The following is a 22,026-nucleotide window of genomic DNA, read 5'->3' as shown; positions in this document are numbered from 1 at the left end:
ACTGGGCAATCTGCTGCCACAGGTTCTTTGGCAGAGCTGCTTTGTTTCTTGCCCCATTAACAGAAACTTTCCCATGCCACTCTGCTGTCATGGAGGCGGCGGCAAGGGGAGGGAGAGAAGAGCGGCCAGAGTGGAAGCCACAGTCTTGGAGAAGACCCTCCTTGATGACCCTCCCTTGATTCCCTGCTCATCCTCGGCAGCGAGATACCTTCAATAAAGATCACATCCTGTGGAAAGTGTGGGGACAGGAATGATTAGCAGGCCCCCCCTACAGTGCTGGCTCTCCGCAAGAGCCACATGCCCAGTGTACAGCAGGGTCTGGTAAGAACGATTTACTCTGCCCCTGTGGCTACTTACCATTTTGGAGGTCTTGTGGCTCATGTGTGATTGCCAGGGGTCAGCCAGTTAGTGACAGGTGTGTGAGTACTGGCTGTGTTTTCAAGCACCGAATCAGTGTTCTCTGTGTTGCAAACAATAATGCTTCTGTAAAATGTTACATTTAAACTTTACAGAGATGACCTTGGGAGCCCATCCTCCCTCTTAGTTATCAGAGGCTGAATGGCTGCACAGAATTAGAAAGCGGCCAAGAAGAACTAAGGAGGACTTTCTGCCTCATGTTATGATGTACTCTGCTGCTGAGAAACAAGAATTGAAGGAGTGGCGGGACAGCGAGAAGTGGGACCGAAAGGAGAACGCGGCATGCCAGAGTGAAGCCATGGAGCAGCTCTTAAACGTTATGGAGCGCCAAGCAGACACGCTCCAGGTGATACAAGCTCTTCAAACTGAGGAACTCCATGCCCGCCGTCTTCTCCAAACTGTTGCAAAACTCTTTCCCATGCACCCCATAGACACCGCCAACACACTCTTATCAACCTCCTGGCTCCAGTCTCTACCCGCGGCATTCCACTCCTCCCTGCCTCACAGTCCAGCACTGTGGACTCCCACTACCTTCTGCATTCAACACCCATCCCTCTGCAGTTTGGTCCTGCTGAAGCACAAGCACCTGCTGCATTGTACTCCAGAGAAGAAGGTTGGAGACAATCCCTGGACATAAACAAAAAAATACATCAGCAGGGAGGCAGATGGGGGAAGGGAAGGTCCCAAGAGGAGGAGGGGTTCTGGGACGGCTAAAGATTTGTGTGACTCTCCCCTCTGGTTGTTGTTTTTTAATAAAAGAATTGTGTTGGTTTGAAAGCAATCTTTATTCCATTAATTGAAAGCAAAAAGAGCCCTGCAAAGCAACGTACAATTATTGCATCATGTGCACCAATCACCTCCTAGCATTACAAGGACTGCAATCCTGAGCACAGCAACAAATATTAGGGGCTTTCAGCTTCAAATTGCTGCATCAAGGCATCCTTGATCCTTAAGGCCCTGCGCTGTGCCCCTCTAATAGCCCTGGTCTCTGGCTGTTCAAACTCAGCCTCCAGGCACTGAGCCTCTGTGGTCCAGCCCTGAATGAAGCTTTCACCCTTCCCTTCACAAATATTATGGAGCGTACAGCACGTGGATATCAGCCTAGGAATGTGGTCATCGGTCAGGTCCAGCGTCCCATATAGGCAGTGCCAGCAGGCCTTTAAAATGGCCAAAAAGCACATTCAGCAGTTGTTTTTCACTTGCTCAGTCTGTTGTTAAACAGCTACTTGTTGCTCTCAAGTTGCTCCGTGTATGGCTTCGCAAGCCAATGCATTAAGGGGTAGGCGGGGTCTCCCAGGATCACAATGGGTATTTTGGCTTCCCCTACGGTCATCTTCTGGTCCAGGAAGAAAGTCGCTGCTTGCAGCTTCTTGAAGATGCATGCATCATGCACCTTTCCAGAACAGCCTGCGTTAATGTTTGTGAAATGCCCATGGTGAGCCACAAGCACCTGGAGAACCATTGAGAAATACCCCTTGTGATTAATGTACTCTGTGGCTAGGTGGTCTGGGGCCAGAATTGGAATATACGTGCCATCTATCACTCCTCTGCAGTTAGGGAAGCCCATTTGGGCAAAGCCATCCACAAGGTCGTGACTCTGGGCAACGTGCGTGGTCTTTCAGAGCAGGATGCGATTAATGGCCCTGCACACTTCCATCAACACTAGTCCAACCATCAACTTTCCCCACTCAGAACTGGTTAGCGACCGATCGGTAGCAGTCTGGAGTAGCCTGCTTCCACAGTGCAATCGCCACGCGCTTCTCCAATGACAGGGCAGCTGTCATTCTCGTGTCCTTGCACTGCAGGGCTGGGGCGAGCTTATCACACAGTCCCATGAATGTGGTTTTCCACATCTGAAAATTCTGCAGCCTCTGCTCGTCATCCCAGACGTGCAGGACGACGTGATCCCACCACTCAGTGCTTGTTTCCCGAGCCCAAAAGTCGCGTTCCACCGCGGTCAGCACCTCCGTGAATGTCACAAGCAATCTCGTGTCATAGCTGCTACGCAAGGCGAGATCAAGGTCGCACTCCTCTTGCCTTTGTAGTTTAAGGAATAACTCCACTGCCACTCGTGATGTGTTGGTCAGAGCGAACAGCATACTGGTCAGCAGTTTGGGATCCATTCCTGCAGCCCAAAGAGGCAGGGCACACAGTACACAAATGGTTGAAAGATGGCGCCAAATGCGGACGGAAGCACAGGGATTGCTGGGATGTGAAGCAGTGCATCCTGGGTCATTGGGACAGGATCCAGGCTGCACTGCAACCCCCTCTGCCTTCCCTTGTCTTAGCAGCAGAAGAGAAAGAGGTGCTCTGTGGGAGAGCTACCTAGAGTACACTGCTCCGAATACTGCTGCAAGTGTGAATCCCCTATTGTGCAGGCAGTTGAACACATAACAGTGGTTTCCCTTCAGTGCTCTCTGAGCTACGCTGTAGCTGCTGGTGCTTTAACTTTGCCAGTGTAGACGTGCCCTAAGTGATATAAGCCTCCTTGTATATTCAGTGATGAAAAGTATTGTCTGGCCACTCTTTATATCCATTTGTACAGTCCCTAGCACAATGACATCCCACTCCTGACTGAGGCTTTTAGGCGCTACATTCATACACATATGGAATGAACTCTCAAATAAACCGTTGTGTGCACGTACCCATTTTTCTGATAGTGTCAACGAAGATAAGAAAAGTTCTCTAGAGTGTTTTCTTTTGACTTCCATATAACATTCCATACACATAATACAGTTTAATTGTCCCTTCTGTACTTCTCCTCCTTCGGATCCCTCACTTCTCCCACAAGGTGGCAGTGTTCACCTTAAATTCAGCTCTAATGCCTGTAAACCTTTAAAATAGAGAATAGAAAAACTAAAACACACCTACACTGTGGCTGGGTTTTGAGACTGCCCCAGAGTGATGAGATAGAGCAGGTTCTGAAGGGTGAAGGTGTGGTGAAAGAAAATAAAAAGTTTAACAGTGCACAGAAAAAAAAGCAAGAGTTAGTGTGAAGGCTAGAGAGTGCTCCAATGTAAGATGTAAAGACTAATGGTACTTTAAAAATGCATTTTATAGTTTCTGAGCATCTCATACCCAGACACCAACTCATCAGGCCAAAGTTTAAAAAGAACACAAATCTGGTATAAAAGTCCACTATTAACCCACAACCGCAGCAGTACAAGCACCTAAAGCAGGGTGAGTCTCCAGCCAGTAGAAGCAGAAGCAGCCAAAAGCAGGGACTGCTGCACTGGGGAGCCGGGGTAAATTGGGGCCCAGCTAGGGCCACCTCTCCCCCAGCATTCTCCTGGACCCAGAACTGTGTAAGGGAACCCCTCGCACACTCTAGGGGCACTGGGATTGAGGTGGTGCCTCCCCTCCCTCTCTCCTGTGGCCTTGGGGGAAAGCTGCATAGAGGAGCCAGCCAGAGACTCCAGCACAAAGGAGGTGTCTCTGGGCATTCAGAAAATTTTCTACAGTTTTGACTGGACTTTCTCTGTCTTGTGCTGATTGGCTGTTTGCTCTGACCCTCCCCGCCCCTCCACTCCCTCACGTTATCTTCATCTCACCTTCAGTCCCCACCTGCCCCCTTACCCTCTTCTCCTCTGCTCTGTCCCCCGGACTCCCTTCCCTTCAGCTGATCCTCTCCTAAATACCCCTCCTCATAAAAAAATTACTCTGGTACTAACATGTTTGCTGCCATCAGATTGTTCCCTCTGCTTGTGGGTTACCTCCATTCTTCTACCATGTGCCTGTCCTGTCTATTTAGATTGTAAGCCCTTCAGGGCATGAACCATCTTCTACTCTGTTTGTATGGGTTTCAGAGTTGTAGCCATGTTAGTCTGTATCAACAAAAACAATGGGGAGTCCTTGTGGCACCTTCGAGACGAACACATTTATTTGGGCATAAGCTTTCGAAGGCTAGAACCCACTTCATCAGATGCATAGAGTGGAAAGTATAGTAGCAGGTATGTGCTGTGTATTTATACCTGCTACTGTACTTTCCAGTCTATGCATCTGATGAAGTGGGTTCTAGCCCACGAAAGCTTATGCCCAAATAAATTTGTTAGTCTCTAAGGTGCCACAAGTACTCCTCGTTGTTTCTGTTTGTACGGTGCCTCACACAATGGGGCCCATTCTTGGATAGCCCTTCAGGATTACCATAACAAATAATAATAATTAATAGAAGGTTGACAAACTGAGCCCCTGGACCAGATGGGGTCCATGTGATGTGGAAATCCTAGCTCATGATGGCTTAAGACCTTTTAGGGTACAATCTTTCCTTAAAAAAATTATGTAATTTTATATATATATGGTTCTCGCTCTTCTGGCTGCGCAAATAACTCTGACAGTAAACTAAAGTTCTTAGAGAGGTGTGAACTGCTCCCATTCATCAAAATCATGATTTATTCTGAAGCCTAATGATGGCTCTTTATGAGCCAGATTTCCAAATAACGAAGATGCACAACTGCATTTCTAATTTTGGTGACCAATGACAGTGGTTGAGAAGGCAAGTCGGATAAATGCATGCACAAAGGACCAGATAAACAAAGAGCATAAATGAGTGCCCCTAAAAGCATCAAGCCTTATTTTCCCTCCTTCCTCCTCGCCCCCAAAGTGATACCAAATGCAACAGCAGCTCTACTAACTGAAGGCCAGATCCTCTACAATGGCCCTTCACCAGCTTAAACCACATGAGGATCTGGCCCTGAAAGTTTACTAACTACAAATGGTCCATATTCTACCTTTGACATGTTGGTAAACCACCCACTGACAGTGGGGATTATTTATGGCTGCTACTTTGTAGCTCTCTCCCAGGGACCACAATTAAAATAAAATTTGGCCTTTTGCTATCAATGAGTATGACAAAGGAAAGAAGTTGTTAGCCTTGCTGGAAGTCTCTGCTGAGCAGTCCAAAGTCACAGGCCCCCCAGTTAAGAAGGTCCTTATGCTATGTTGAGTCACTGCAGCCACCCCGTCAGAGGGGAGTGAATTCCTCATAATGAAACCAGACATGCTGGGCACAGGAGCACTTTCACTGTTTGTTGTGAATTTAAACTCTGTTCCATTGCCACAACATTTTCACAGTGTGATCAGCAAAACCGCAGGTCAGCAGGAGGGGAGGATGCTCTCTACCTCACAGGTGCTCTCAGCACCTGATAGCACGATGCCCTAAAAATGCATTTTCGAAAGCTACATTTAAAACTGCATACTTTTCATGAAGCAAATGAAACCCTAAAAGGCCAAATTCATCCTTGGTGTAACTACTTTTAAAATCAATTTAATTACACTAGGGATGAATTTGATTCTGTATGTTCAGTTTAAGTGAAAAAAATACCAAGAACTATATTAATCATAAGCCTCCAGACCACCACCTCCTAAAATTGCTCTTGCTTTTCTTCAAATGAAGAGATACCCTTTCAAGGTTAGCCAGTTCAATCAGACTCCCATACAGATCTGCAATATACAATGTTCCAGAGGCTTTCCATTTTTCTAAAGTGCGTATAACATCTGGCCACTAAAATAGCTCCTACTTGAAATGTTCTTGGCTCTAATTTAGACATGGCATATTAATAAAATCTTCTTTTAAAAATGTGGATGACTAGAAATATCCAAATTCATGACCAAATATAAGCTAATGCTTTCCCCCAAATTGCACAGACATAAGGACAATCTGAAAATATACTTACAGTACCTACTCCATTTAATCAGACAGTTACCAATTTCTAGCTAGCTCTTGTTTGATGTTGTATTCTGTACAGTAAGTCAAAGAGCCCAATTCTACAACCTTTAAGAGTGAGAGACAGGCCTGCAGAATCAGGACTCAAGTTTTAAGTCTTTAGTAGATTTTACAGTTTTCTTTTTGTGCGTGTTATCACCATTTCATCTATATCATGTTCCAAGTTTCTAGTTCTATCTTCTCTAATTTTAGTCAATGAGCACCTCACACTAGATAGCAGTTACCTTCTGTGCGGTACAAAGCAAGGCTTCAGAACGCCTATGTAGTTCAGAACTTCAAGGTCAATAGCAGGACTCCTAGGAATTCTAGATATTCTAGGAGTTGGGGCTTATCTAGATTATCTTTGAAAAATTTGATTTTTAAACTACATGATTGTATATATAACTATAAATACAATCCCAGAGTATCAGAGTGTCAGAGTACCCAGAAGAGTACCCAGAAGTTACCTACTACAGGACAGGCCAAACAAAGAAAAGAACAGAACGCCACTAGCCATCACCTTCAGCCCCCAACTAAAACCTCTCCAACACATCATCAAGGATCTACAACCTATCCTGAAGGATTACCGATCACTCTCACAGATCTTGGGAGACAGGCCAGTCCTTGCTTACAGACAGCCCCCCAACCTGAAGCAAATACTCACCAGCAACCACCCCCCACACAACAAAAACACTAACCCAGGAACCTATCCTTGCAACAAAGCCCATTGCCAACTGTGTCCACATATCTATTCTGGGACACCATCATAGGGCCTAATCACATCTGTCACACCACCAAGGGCTTGTTCACCTGCGCACCTATCAATGTGATATATGCCATCATGGCTCCTCTGCCATGTACATTGGCCAAACTGGACAGTCTCTACGTAAAAGAATCAATGGACACAAATCAGACGTCAAGAATTATAACATTCAAAAACCAGACGGAGAACACTTCAATCTCTCTGGTCACTTGATTACGGACCTAAAAGTGGCAATATGACAACAACAAAAAAACTTCAAAAACAGACTCCAATGAGAGACTGCTGAATTGGAATTAATTTGCAAACTGGATACAATTAACTTAGGCTTGAATAGAGATTGGGAGTGAATGTGTCATTACACAAAGTAAAACTATTTCCCCTTGTTTATTTTCCCTCCTACTGTTCTTGTAAAGTGCTGGAAATCGCCCACCTTGATTATCACTACAAAAAGTTCCCCTCTTCACCCTTCTCCTCCCCCTGCTCTCCTGCTGGTAATGGCTCACCTTACCTGATCACTCTTGTTACAGTCTGTATGGTAACACCCATTGTTTCATGTTCTCTGTCTATATAAAATCTCCCCACTATATTTTCCACTGTATGCATCCGATGAAGTGAGCTGTAGCTCATGAAAGCTTATGCTCTAATAAATTTGTTAGTCTCTAAGGTGACACAAGTACTCCTTTTCTTTTTAAGTTTCCGATAGGAACTGGACTTAAGCAATCATCTGATTTCCCCTCCTACGGTATGTCTAACTGTGTGCCTTTCAGTTTGGGATAACCATTGCGTGCACATGAAGACAAGGCAACTTCTGCTGCACTGAAGAAAGTCATGACAGGAAACTGTTTAGGTTATCATCCTCCAGCTGTTATGCACATGCCTCAGCTTAGGAGTAGTTTCAATATGTCTCTAATTTCTATAAGAGACACAAAGTAGATGACGCAATAACTGAGTGGAAGGTACAAGCTTTTGAGCTTCACAGAGCTCTTCTTTCAGCTCTGTGAAGTTTGAAAGCCTGTACCTTCCACCAACAGGATTTGATTCAATAAAGGATGTTCCCACACCTACCTTTTCTCTCTCATATTTTGATGACAGTGTGGTTACAACAACACTACAAACGTTTGATTTCTACATCAGGCTTTCTTTATATTGATGGGCAACTGGTAGGTAATTTCTGAGATAGGTATCTTAGTATTATCCCCATTTTGCAGATGGAGAAACTGAAGGTTAGTGGCTTGCTTGGGGGAATTTTATTCTCCTAAGGCTGCTGCAGAGTGTATAGCATGTGGGGGACAGCAAATTGTAAGTTACTGGTGCTTAGCCCAAAATTTACTAGTGCATTTCTTCAAATTGCCATTGGCTTTGGATGGAATCATGTACCCAGTACTGCTATCCTTTGGTCTCTTCCCCTGTCCTTGCTGGCTATGTTTTTTCTCAGATTGTGCTATTGACTGTGAACTGACTATACACCTATTTTTCAAATGGCATGGAAGCAGTGCTGTCTAGTGTAAAGAGCACAGAAATGAGGTAGTGTGTGTTCTTGCGGAAATCAACACTGTGTGTCTCAGTTTGCCCATCTAATACTCAGATCGGCACCATATAAAAGCCTAGATTGACTTGGGAAATAGTGATAATTCTTCCCTACATCACAGAGCTGTTGTATAGCTTAATTCAATAGTGTGTTTGTAAAGTGCTTTGAAATCCTTGGATGAAAAGTATCATCATGGTGTTACATTCCTTAGGCCACTTAGGACTATTTTTGACAATCACACCATGACCAAATACCAAACTGCATAGTCCCCATGATATCCGCTGGTAACAATGCTGTAGAGCTGTCAGTGGTGCAAGTTCCTTAAAATAAATGGCACCTCTCCAAGTTAACCAGCCAGTATAATTTTATACTGCCCAGAGGAGTACTAGGCACTTCACAGAAGTGGTGGTGGTGGGGGAAATATACAACCAGTCCTTCTTAAAAGAGCTTTTGCATGGGGGACACTGAGTGGTGGTGAGAAATAATGGAGAAGGGGTGAGTCAGGAAAGGATAAAGGTCACAGCGTTACAGTTATGCAGTTGCTCAGTTTGGACATGCTTATCTCAAGGTGACTCAATTCAGGTGTTTTTTAATTTTCATAAAAAGCACCAACATAAAGCTACCGCATTGTGACTATTACTGACTAACTTATGATGAACAGCACGAAAGAGGTGAGTTTTCAAGAAGGAATTTAAATGTCAAGGGGCTGGTGCCTTGGCAGAGCAGAGAAGGAAGGGTATTCCATCCACCAGGGACAACATGGAAAAAATATACTAGATGGACAAGAATTGAGAGTTGATGTTTGTCCACAAGTGTTAGCTTAATTAATTAGCTTAATTCAATACCTCAAATACAACAGAACAGATGGTGCTGATTAGTCCCAAGAGTATCAGCAAGACTCACATAGTGAAGATTTAGAAATGGAACAGAGTAGCATTTCACTGGAGCTCAACAAAAGTCTCAGAAATGTCACTCCAAGCCTACATATTGAAAAATGACCTCAGCCTGGCACAGTGCAATGAATTACCGTTTAGCAATACAGGAGAAACTCTCAGCATCTGTCAGCATTCGCTTGTTGTGTTTCCCATACTGATGACTTAGCTGATAGGCCAATGGCTTAAGCAACAAAGCTAGACACAGACAACTTGGTTGTGCACCCTCCCGCATGTATCAGGTTTACATCAGTGTAATTCCATTCACTTCAGTGGAGTTAGTCCTGACTTCAGTGCAAACAAGAAGGCCAGAATCAGTACTGCAGATAAGAGGATGCTGAAAAGTTGGAGAACAGGTAACTCATGTAATTCCACTGAAGTAAACAGGTATAAAACCATTGTAAAATTGGTGTGTTACTAGAATCAGGCCCTAAATACTTATAGGGTTTCTTCCTTTTTTGGGGGATAAAATTACTGATGCTACCTATGTAGGTCTCCTCTTGGGAAGGTTCACAGGCTGATTTTCACCTTACCAGAAGATCTACATATCTCATTAATCCCCAAACTGGGGGGCATGGAGGAACATTTGGGGGACGGGGCGCACACATGGCAGGGCCCAGGTCAGCTCCCACGGGAGATAGAGAGGGAGCGCCACCAAGCCCTGCTCCGGCCCCAGATGCCGCGCCGCATCCCGCCCAGCTCTGGCTCCAGCCACAGCTCCACTCAGAGGTGCTGGAACTAGGGGTGCAGGGGGTGCTGCCACACCCCCTGGCTTGAAGTGGTTTCCATTATATACAGGGTTGACAGTTTGGGTCAAAGGCTCTCAGCACCCCCACTATAACAATTGTTCCAGCACCCCTGGCTCCACTCTGTCCCCTCCTCAGCTCCAGCCCAGCTGCAGCCCCATTCTGCCCTCAGCCCAGCTCTGCCCTCATTCCCCCTCCACCCCCAGCCCAGCTCTGCCTCTAGCCCCAGCTCCTCCCCCTTCCCCAGTTCAGCCCCCAGCCCATCCTCCTCTGCTGAGCCAGCTGTGCAGTAATGGAGGGGGCGGGGCGCAGACAGATTACATTACTGGTAAGGGGGGCATGACAAAAGCTTTGGGCACCACTGACATATCTACACCGGCAATATTATTCAACTTCTCTGTACCACAAAGTGTTCAATCTCCAGGCTAGATTCTGCCACCCTTGCTGCTCAGGATGAGCAGTCACTGACTTTGTGACCCGTCCAACTGACTGCAGTGGGACAACTCACAGCACTACTCAGCAGGAATGAGGAGGGTAGAATCTGGACCCTCGATTTGTGTGGAGTCAGATATTTGAAAGAACTCAGGACCAAATGTTCAAGTGCGCAGCACTGACAACTGGGGCCAAATTTTCAAAAGAATTCCACTCCCTTCTAGGCAGCGAAGCATGGAAGGTGCTCAGTGACTACAGTGATGGGCCGCAGCATAAAATCCCTAAAACAGGGCGAGACAGAGAGAGGGCTGATTTTCAAAATTACTCAGCATCCAGCATATACTCAACATGCTGAGGGGTTTTGTTGTTGTTGAAAATCTGGCTATTTATTTTGGTGCCTAAATGAGAGAGAAGCACTTTAGGCACTGTCGGCCAGACTTTCTAAACACACCAGAAGGGAGGGGATCCTTTCGTAAGCCCCTCCCCCACTATTTATTTTCTCTTCGTAACACAGTAGCAACTCACAGAAAAAGAACGATGATTCTGGATGATTACCTGTTTTTTAAACGGTTGCTCTCCCATTAACTATATTTTAACCTTTTGACAGAGACAAAGATTGCCAAAAAATATGGGAAACAATGCAAAAGGCATTTATTTACAAGAACCCATGTAATATTACAACAGAAGATTATCAGCCGTTACTGGATTTGGCGAGTCATACTATCCCCTGTAACAAGGTAACAATATTTGTGTGTGATGAGCTGTCTGGGTAGGGACTGCTTGTCCGTACATGCTAGTACAATGAAGATTCTTTGCTTTGTTCTGTGTTTGTAAAGTACCTCTAGCACAACGGGGTCCTGGGCCAATACGAGGGCTGCTTGGCACTATGGTAACACAAATAATAATAATGATGGCAATCATGAGTAACCCTCAAATACCTACAGGTACTCTGACTGCAGGCTTGAGATAACATTACTCCCAAAGCTACTTCTTTTAGAACAAGAGAATCCTGTTCATTATAGGTCCGTGATGAAGATCACAGATCATTCCTTCTAGGGAAAAATTTTTGGGCCATGATGGGAAAATCATTGTGGCCGTTATTGCTATTTAGAAGAGAAGCTCTGTGTAAGAACAGCCATGCAGTTAGAGGCACACGGCTTTTTATTGCTCAGGTGCGGTTGAAATGCATGCAGAAATGGAGGAGTGACAGCAATTAGAGCTGGTTAAAAAGTTTCCTTCAAAATGTTTTTTCAGTGGAAAATTGTTTTCCCCAACCAAATTAATTTTTTTTCCCTGAAAATTTCTATTTTCCTTAGAAATCCCACTGGAATTTTTATATATTTTAAAATATTCAGTTTTTGGTCTTTTGACAAAAAACCCACAAAATATAAATGAAAACAAACATTTTCATCATCAAAACTTTTTCAGGAAAAAACAAAACAAAAAAATTTCCTGACCAGCTCTCATATTAATGCCATTTCTTTCCCTCACAGTCATTATTTTGGAGCAAGACAAATGACCTTGTTCATCGTTATACAAAAACCAATCACAACTTCCTCACTCTGGAGGACACCTTGCTGGGCTATATAGCTGACGGGGTCTCATGGTGTGGAAACCCTTTTAGTCCAGGTAAGGATTCCTTTTTAAAAAAACAAACAAACAAAATTAATATAATGATTATAACTCCAGGTTCTTTTTCAGCCACAAATTTCTAAAATAAGATAAAATCTCTTTTGGAGAGGATACTTTTCATTCTTGGTTTCAGCCCAAAACAACTGTTGATCCTTTCTACCCTGCCTCAGTTATGGAAAAGTAAAAACACACACCCATTTTCAGCTTAATTTTATCAACACTTCTTAGCTCCCAGTAGGACAAAAAGAGCTTAGTCTAGGGACATCAAACTTGGCATGTGACCAGTGCTCACGTCTAGCTAAAGGCTACATATTGCCCCCCTTATTTACAGTAATCGGCAACCTACTGTGATTCCAGTGGGACCACTTGTAAACTAAGGCCCCAGTCCTGCAATATGCTCCATTCAGGCAGACTCCTGCACTTGCACAGAAGTCATAGGGGCCCCATGTAGATATAAGGGGGTTCAGGCTAAGGGCCTAAGAATGAATAGAGACGTAAGAATCTCTCCCCAAATTTGAGGGAAATTTATAAAAAACAAAATAAAAATTATGTGGGAAGTGTCACTTCTGAGCATGCTCAGTGAGCATTTGCAAAGACACCCCCCCACCCCACGCACGTTCTTCCTGCTCAGGCTGACCAGGAACAACATTGCTGGAATCATTTGCATAAGGGGACTGTAAATGCCTCATTGAAACAACTTAATCTCCCCCTCAGAACATTTTCCGCCTAAGCCTGTTGCTGTGATGGGGTGCAATCAGTGGTGAGCTGGAGCTGGTTCGCACCGGTTCACTAGAACTGGTTGTTAAATTTAGAAGCCCTTTCAGAACTGGTTAAAAGGGCTTCTAAATTTAACTGGCCAAAAGTGGCGCCTTAGGCGCCAACTCCATGGGTGCTCCAGCTCCCCGCCCCACCGGTCCCAGCTCACCTCTGCTCCGCCTCCTCCCCCTGACTGCGCCGCCCCGCTCTGCTTCTCCACCCCCCCAGGCTTCCACGAGTCAGCTGTTCGCGCGGGAAGCTGGGGCAGGCTGAGAAGCAGGCTGCGGCTTCCCACTCAGGCCCAGGGAGGTGGAGGTGAGCTGGTGCAGGGTGGTGCGAGGAGGGCCGCCCGTGCCGCAGCAGGTAACCCGGGGAGGCGGGGCGCGCAGGGGAATCGCTCCCCGCCCCAGCTCACCTCCGCCACCCTCGGCCTGTGTGGGAAGCCGCGGCCTGCTTCTCAGCCCTCCCCGGCTTCCTGCCGAACAGCTGATTCGCAGGAAGCCGGGAGTGGGGGTGGAGAAGCAGAGCAGGGCGGCATGTTCAGGGGAGGTGGCGGAGCGGAGGTGAGGTGAGCTGGGGCCGGGCGGGGAGCTGCCGGGGGGGGCTCTGCACCCACCAATTTTTCCCCGTGGGTGCTCCAGCCCCAGAGCACCCAGGCAGTCGGCGCCTAAGACGCCACTTTTGATGTGATCAGTGGGGGAGTGGCCGCTTCCCCTGCTCCCCCCCAGCTACACTCCCCGCCCCTTGGAGCCAGAGGGACCTGCCGGATACTTCCTGGGAGCTGCCCCAGGTAAGCACCTCCAGGACTCCCCACCTCGCCCCCCAGCAGGTGCCTCTGGCTCTTAGGGGTGGGGTGGGCACCCACTACAGTGGCCCACAAGACCTCCTGCCCGGTTCTGGCAGGGGTGGATGGGGCAGGGGTCCTGGGGGGGCGGGTTGGATGGGGCAGGAATCCCAGGGGATGGGGGTGGGCAATGACCCCCTCGTGGCATGCGGAGGGAACCCGTTGTTAAGATTTTGGCAGCTCATCATTGGGTGCAAATGTTTATTTTTGCCATTCTTATTCAGCACTGCAGGCAGTATTAAAGTGTCTGACAATTTCTTCTCTAATCTTAGTTATTCTGCATCATATATTTATTTAGGAATTAACTATGAATCTTGTCCAAAATGGAGTGAATGTGAGAGCAACCCTAGTTCTGTGTACTGGAAAATGGCATCCAAGATGGTAAGGATTATATAGCAACTTCTCCAGGATCACAGTTAGAATTTATTGTTCCTTTGGGGGTTGGGGATGTTTAAAGAGTAAAAACTTGGCCCCAAGCAAGTCAATAGCAAAACTCCAATAGACTTAAGTGGGACAGGGTTTCACCCAGACTGTGGAAATCTGGGGCTAAAATGTTGAACATCCAAATTTGTCTGATATGTCTGTTCCATTGGCTAGAAAACAAAGGCTTTGATCCCACAACCAAATCCATGCGTGTGAATCCCTGAGCCTTTGTAAGATGCATTGATTTCAGTGGGACTCTGTGCAGACACAGAAGGCTGCCTACACAGATCCAATTGCAGGATTGGGGCCTTTTAACCACGGCTCCCCACTTTAATGGCCAGTACTCTTTTTTTTCCCCCTATATTTTTATCATAATCAGTTACATCCTGGAACAATAATTTTAATCAAAATATTCATGTTTATAACAATGAAAGAAATACAGCAAAGGAAAAAGTAGTTAACAGTTAAACCTTTGAACACAGTCTGATCAGCTCAGTGGTCTGATGTGAATTCCTCCCAAACTGTTAGGAGTGATGCCACAAATTACTCAAAAAGCCATTTTCCTCTCAGGTTTCACCAAAGACATTGAATGGTCAAATTTGAACACCGATTAGACTATTATGAATTGAAAGTTGTGCCATGTGTTTTTGGAAATACAGGTTTCCCAAGACTTTCACAAGGTCTCATGTTTCACACAACATTTAATGTCACAATAATTTGGGCATTCTTGTTCTTACTTGAATGCGTCCCTCCATCAGTGATCATCTTGATATTTGTGTCAAACAGCACCAAGCACAATTAGTGCTTAACAAACATTAACCAACCATAATATAATCATAGGAATCATTCCCTCATACAAATACACAAGATCACAATTGCTAAAATGAATGACTTTTTAAACCTCTGCATGCTAAAAGCATGCTGAAAACTGCTGTAGAGCTTGACTGAGAGAATGAGCGCCTCCTTGTACCTTTTTAACATAACGAGAAGAACTCCTATGTGAAGCCCTGATTCAGCAAGGTGTACAGGTAGGTGCCTAACTTGAAGCACATGAGTAGCCCCATTGACTTCAATGAGACTCCATATGCTTAAAGTGATGCATGTGCTTCAGTACCTTGCTGAATTGGGGCCTTACAGAATGCTTATTTAACTCTATTCTGTTGAGGTTCTTCCTGCTAAATCAAAGGTAATTTAAATTTATCATCAAATCTGAAGATTTAGGAGACACTGAGTAAGGATATTAGAAACAAAAATGGTTATATGTAAAACAAAAAGTATAACACCCGTCTTATAAAAGTATAACACCCGTCTTAGAGACTATATTTAACCTTTAACAGGCTAAAATCTTTGTCTCAAGTAGTTTCTCACCGAAGGCAATCTCCCAGCATCACCAACCAGCATGGCTGGGATCCACCTTTCACAAATGCAAAAGACACTGTCCTTCTTGCTCACTCAGTGATGGATACCAAAGTCTCCTTATATTTCCCCAAACTCCTTGTTTTGCCTCCAGAGTCAGGATGGCCCCTATGATTCCTTTCCTAGTGTGCTGGCTCCAAGTTGCCCTCACAGACTTGTGTTGACTCCATATTCAAACCAGGTTTCTATTGTGTTGGCTTATAATGCTTAATCTACATAAGGACCTAGGCAGACAGGTGTCTAGCAAAACTGGTTTGTCAATGCTACCTGGGACACAGACTCTAAAAATATATTTTCAGTACATATATACAACTGCTTACATATCATTCATCCATCCATCCCTCAAGAGTTATGTGGTTCAGTATGGCATAAGATACCTCATTATTAGATATTTCACATGCTTTCACAGTATTTATCCAAAAAGGATCGTGTGTTACGTGTAGTCAGTTTGTCAGGCCTGACAGAAGTTGCTACTACAGAACAGTGAACCCTTTGCCAGTTGCTATTCAGATCACAGTTGGTCACAGTTAGTTCCCCAGCATAAATTAAGCAGCCTGAGGGCTGCTCTAATTTGCACTGGCTGCCAGTAGACACATGGTCTGACACAGAAGCCAGGGCTCAAGGAAGTCGCAGCAATGTCCTCTACACCAGCAGCCAGGAAAACTGTGGCACAGGAGCTGTTATGCCAGCTTTACACCATCACAGGATCTCCCTACATGGGGTTATCCAGTTGCGGTTGGTCAACGTAGCTTTTAGGTAACTTTGCACCAGTGACAGAAGATGTGGCCTTTTATTTTCACTGGAATCTTCTGGTAAAATAGTGAACCCAGATCCTGAGCTGGTAAACATTTGTGCAGCTGTACTGAAGTCAAAAGAGCTATGCTGATTTACTCTAGCTAAGGATCTGACCCTGTGTTTCATGTAATGCTAAAGTACAATGTACATTTGCTTTGTTTAGTTTGCAGAAGGAGCATGTGGTGTGGTTCAAGTGATGCTCAATGGATCAATAGATGCTGGAGCATTCAGAAGTAACAGGTATCTACTTAATCGGTCATTGCCTGTGGCTCTATCTTACCACTCACTTCGGGAATGTGTACTGGTGCAGGTGTCTGTGATAGTAAATCCCAGTGCAAGACTGGAGACTTATAGGGCCAGATCTTCTTCAGCTTTGCTAAATCAGTGTTGCTCTGTTGACTTCTATGGAGCTATGCGAATTTACACTTGCTGAGGATCTAGCCATTCTATTATGCATCTTCTGATGCATTTGATTTGGATTTTTTTCTGAAAATGGCCACAATCCACAGAACTTTATGCAGTAAGCCCAAAATGAACTCCTCCGCTATATTACACTCACATAACCGACATATATAACTACCCTCAGAGTGGATTTCTTGGGTTATGCTCCCCCAGAGATAGTACATACTTTCAGTGACTGACAGGAGGTGCTGCCTCTGCTAACTCTGTGGGATGAAGAAACTTGTGGTTAGCACAAGCGGAAAGGTTTTTTTTCCCCTTTAGCAGTGGGAGGCACTGGTAATCCAGACAAGAGAAAAATCATTAGGAATGAAAGAACCTCAGACTGTTTCATTCTGCAAACAGCTCCAAAGGCTCTCAATAGAGCTGAATGAAAATGGGGGGAAATTCCTTTACCACAAATTAAATAGTCCATGAAAATCCCATGGGAAAATTACACGTTCTCTCCATTGGGAATAACGATAACTCATATGAGTATGTAGTAGTGACTGGAAAACACTTTGTTTATCTTGTTCTAAAACTAAGATGTGTTGCTTTTTCATGCTCGCATTCTTACAGCATTTTTGGAAGCGTTGAGATCTTTAACTTAGACCCAGACAAAGTTTCTACAGTGCAGATTTGGCTTATGCAGAACATCGGTGGACCTCCAAGGTAAAGTTTGCTAGTACAAAATAGCGTGAGATGCTTTGTTTCTATAATTTAAAGTGCAGTGCAATTCTGAAACATGACTAAAAATAGCACTCTCTTACCCATCAACTTTGCTCCTTGAATGCAATTAGCTACTTACTTTAGTAGAAATAGTAAGATTTTTACCACTTTTTATGAAATTATTATTATTATTACTGCCAGCTCTGCTGAGCCAATACAGCTCTGGAAGAGCAAAACTGTTTCCTTTCTGTTAGCCTTGCAATTGGATATAGTTATCTCCGCAACACTGTTGTCTTCAAATTCTGTACCTCTTTACTTCTGTGCAATCCTACGGAGGCCCAACAGATCTGTGTAGTGCTCAGACATAAAGAGCACAGTTTGGCTGAGTTAGCAGATCTGTGCAGTTGGAAAGCATCTTTTTACATGGAAACCGAGCAAATATGCTCTGCAGGTCACTGAGAGGCAATCAGTGCACAGTAACCATGAAGCCATGTTTTGCCAAGTAATTTTTAATAATAGAACCACAATTTAAATGTTTATTTTTAACTATTCATACCAGACAGTGCCCATAAGTCACCAGAGAATTTCTATTCTATATAGGTTTTATAAAGAGCTCATCACCATAGTATCTGAGCACCTTCCAGTAGTGCATTAAGTGACATGACTAACATCTGTCACTCATCTGCTCTCTCATCCTCTCCACAGGGGGAGAAGTACATACGACAGAGTGTTTTGTTTTGGAATTTTAATTTTATATTACATACATTCCTGTACGTTTATGTTAGAGAAGGCAGTCAAAGAAATGCACCTTGCACTTAGAGTGGAAGGTGATGCAGCCTGTGAGGGTCCTCTGTCGGCAAGGGGGATCTTCTACATGGATCCTTGAGTGCACACTTTGCACTGATGCACTGGCACAGCATGCCTGCAATGTGTCTGAATCTGGCCCTCTGATCTCAGTTGCTCTGGTGTAAATACAGAGTAACTCCATTTACTTACTCCTGATTTTCACCAGTAGTACACAGATTAGAATTGAGCCTTGGAAGCCTTTCCACCAGTTGAGGACCTCTGCTTACTACTTAAGTCCACTAGAGTGTCTGGCCATTAACTGGGAGACGTGACTGGGAATAAGCAGGAAGCATTCTAACAAATGAATTCATCTGGTCACAAAGGGCTCAGCCCCAAAGCAAGATAAACATTATTTTAAGAGAACCCAAAACATCCAGATTTCTAAAATCAAACCACGAGGGGCAAGTGACACACAGGACAGACAAATTCCGTAGAGGGGCTCTAGAGACTCCATAAACCTAGGGTTGCCAACTGTGGGATCACACAGACCCAAACACTGTTGCCCCACCCTTGCCCCACGCCTTCTCCGAGGCACCACCCCATTCACTCCATCCCCCCTCCCGCCGTTGCTCACTCTCTCCCACCCACACTCACTTTCACCGGGCTGGGACACGGGGTTGGGGTCCAGGCTCTGGGCTGGGGCCAAGGGGTTTGGACTGTGGGAGGGGACTCCAGGCTGAGCCTGGGTTGGGGTGCAGGGTGCAAACTATGGGAGGGAGTTTGGGTGTGGGGGGGCTCAGGGCTGGGACAGGGGGAGGTTTGGGGTGCAAGCTGTGGGAGGGAGTTGGGTGTGGGAGGGGGCTCAGGGCTGGAGCGCAGAAAGGGGTTCAGGCTCCAGCCAGGAGGCGCTTACCTGGGGTGGCTCCAACCTGCAGCTCCTGGGGAAGGGGGCTCTGTGCACTGCAAGTGGCGCCCTTGGAGCTTCCATTGGCTGCAGTTCCCGACCAATGGGAGTTGTGGAGTCTGTGCACTGCCCACCCCCCAAGCGTTGAGACCCCCTGCTTTCCCCTTCCTTCCCCACCAGGGGTCAGAGACATGTCAGCTGCTTCCGGGAGCGGCCCAGGGCCAGGGCAGACAAGGAGCCTGCCTTATCCCTGCTGTGCCACTGGACTTTTAGCATCCTAAAATATCCCTGTTTGGCATCAGTAGCCTCCAAGAGATAGGGCCTGATTCCAGGAAACTCCCAGCGACACTGGCAGGGTTGGTAACCCTACATAAACCACAACAGCATATCTCTACACCTGCACTGACCCCTCCTTACACACACCCTTCACCCCTCCCAATGCTGCTGCCTCTCCCCAAACCCAGCCTTTGTAAAGGTGCCACTTAGTAGTGCAACAAAAAGTCTCCTGACAGGACTGCAGGCTAGAAACTTACTGCTTTTACTCAACAGCATCACAACCAGAGGAGAAGGCAGGGGACTTCCCCACTGACCAAACAGGAAGTAAAGGAGGGGTGGAGCACGGGGATGAAGTCACCCAGTTCATAGAATCATAGAATATCAGGGTTGGAAGGGACCTCAGAAGGTCATCTAGTCCAACCCCCTGCTCGAAGCAGGACCAATTCCCAGTTAAATCATCCCAGCCAGGGCTTTGTCAAGCCTGACCTTAAAAACCTCTAAGGAAGGAGATTCTACCACCTCCCTAGGTAACGCATTCCAGTGTTTCACCACCCTCTTAGTGAAAAAGTTTTTCCTAATATCCAATCTAAACCTCCCCCACTGCAACTTGAGACCATTACTCCTTGTTCTGTCATCTGCTACCATTGAGAACAGTCTAGAGCCATCCTCTTTGGAACCCCCTTTCAGGTAGTTGAAAGCAGCTATCAAATCCCCCCTCATTCTTCTCTTCTGTAGACTAAACAATCCCAGCTCCCTCAGCCTCTCCTCATAAGTCATGTGTTCTAGGCCCCTAATCATTTTTGTTGCGCTTCGCTGGACTCTCTCCAATTTATCCACATCCTTCTTGTAGTGTGGGGCCCAAAACTGGACACAGTACTCCAGATGAGGCCTCACCAATGTCGAATAGAGGGGAACGATCACGTCCCTCGATCTGCTCGCTATGCCCCTACTTATACATCCCAAAATGCCATTGGCCTTCTTGGCAACAAGGGCACACTGCTGACTCATATCCAGCTTCTCATCCGCTGTCACCTCTAGGTCCTTTTCCACAGAACTGCTGCCTAGCCATTCAGTCCCTAGTCTGTAGCGGTGCATTGGATTCTTCCGTCCTAAGTGCAGGACCCTGCACTTATCCTTATTGAACCTCATCAGATTTCTTTTGGCCCAATCCTCCAATTTGTCTAGGTCCTTCTGTATCCTATCCCTCCCCTCCAGCGTATCTACCACTCCTCCCAGTTTAGTATCATCCGCAAATTTGCTGAGAGTGCAATCCATACCATCCTCCAGATCATTTATGAAGATATTGAACAAAACCAGCCCCAGGGGCACTCCACTTGACACCGGCTGCCAACTAGACATGGAGCCATTGATCACTACCCGTTGAGCCCGACAATCTAGCCAACTTTCTACCCACCTTGTAGTGCATTCATCCAGCCCATACTTCCTTAACTTGCTGACAAGAATACTGTGGGAGACCGTGTCAAAAGCTTTGCTAAAGTCAAGAAACAATACATCCACTCCTTTCCCTTCATCCACAAAACCAGTAATTTCATCATAAAAGGCGATTAGATTAGTCAGGCATGACCTTCCCTTGGTGAATCCATGCTGGCTGTTCCTGATCACTTTCCTCTCATGCAGGTGCTTCGGGATTGATTCTTTGAGGACCTGCTCCATGATTTTTCCAGGGACTGAGGTGAGGCTGACTGGCCTGTAGTTCCCAGGATCCTCCTTCTTCCCTTTTTTAAAGATTGGCACTACATTAGCCTTTTTCCAGTCATCCGGGACTTCCCCCGTTCGCCACGAATTTTCAAAGATAATGGCCAACGGCTCTGCAATCACAGCCGCCAATTCCTTCAGCACTCTCGGATGCAACTCGTCCGGCCCCATGGACTTGTGCACGTCCATCTTTTCTAAATAGTCCCTAACCACCTCTATCTCCACAGAGGGCTGGCCATCTCTTCCCCATTTTGTGATGCCCAGCGCAGCAGCCTGGGAGCTGACCTTGTTAGTGAAAACAGAGGCAAAAAAAGCATTGAGTACATTAGCTTTTTTCACATCCTCTGTCACTAGGTTGCCTCCCTCATTCATTAAGGGGCCCACACTTTGCTTGGCTTTCTTCTTGTTGCCAACATACCTGAAGAAACCCTTCTTGTTACTCTTGACATCTCTTGCTAGCTGCAGCTCCAGGTGCGATTTGGCCCTACTGATATCATTCCTACATGCCCGAGCAATACTTTTATACTCTTCCCTGGTCATATGTCCAACCTTCCACTTCTTGTAAGCTTCTTTTTTATGTTTAAGATCCGCTAGGATTTCATCGTTAAGCCAAGCTGGTCGCCTGCCATATTTACTATTCTTTCGACTCATCGGGATGGTTTGTCCCTGTAACCTCAACAGGGATTCCTTGAAATACAGCCAGCTCTCCTGGACTCCTTTCCCCTTCATGTTAGTCCCCCAGGGGATCCTACCCATCCGTTCCCTGAGGGAGTCGAAGTCTGCTTTCCTGAAGTCCAGGGTCCGTATCCTGCTGCTTACCTTTCTTCCCTGCGTCAGGATCCTGAACTCAAC

The 22,026-nt window shown here is 45.8% G+C and overlaps 1 protein-coding gene across 2 annotated transcripts in view; it reads left to right on the top strand.

Moving 5' to 3' along the window:
- CD38 (CD38 molecule) overlaps positions 1-22,026 on the top strand; it is a 30,051-nt gene that overhangs the window by 3,226 nt on the left and 4,799 nt on the right. For both annotated transcript variants that reach the window (XM_073340123.1, XM_073340122.1), the window contains exons 2-6: positions 11,127-11,256; positions 12,013-12,148; positions 14,050-14,132; positions 16,549-16,625; positions 17,403-17,495. In XM_073340123.1, the coding sequence (XP_073196224.1) occupies positions 11,127-11,256; positions 12,013-12,148; positions 14,050-14,132; positions 16,549-16,625; positions 17,403-17,495 (519 nt within the window). The remainder of the gene's footprint in view (positions 1-11,126; positions 11,257-12,012; positions 12,149-14,049; positions 14,133-16,548; positions 16,626-17,402; positions 17,496-22,026) is intronic.

This window comes from Lepidochelys kempii, chromosome 4, assembly GCF_965140265.1.
Source record: "Lepidochelys kempii isolate rLepKem1 chromosome 4, rLepKem1.hap2, whole genome shotgun sequence".
In the NCBI taxonomy this organism is placed as follows: domain Eukaryota; kingdom Metazoa; phylum Chordata; order Testudines; family Cheloniidae; genus Lepidochelys; species Lepidochelys kempii.
Note: the sequence above shows the minus strand (reverse complement) of the source record. Positions and strands in the feature narration are given on the sequence as shown.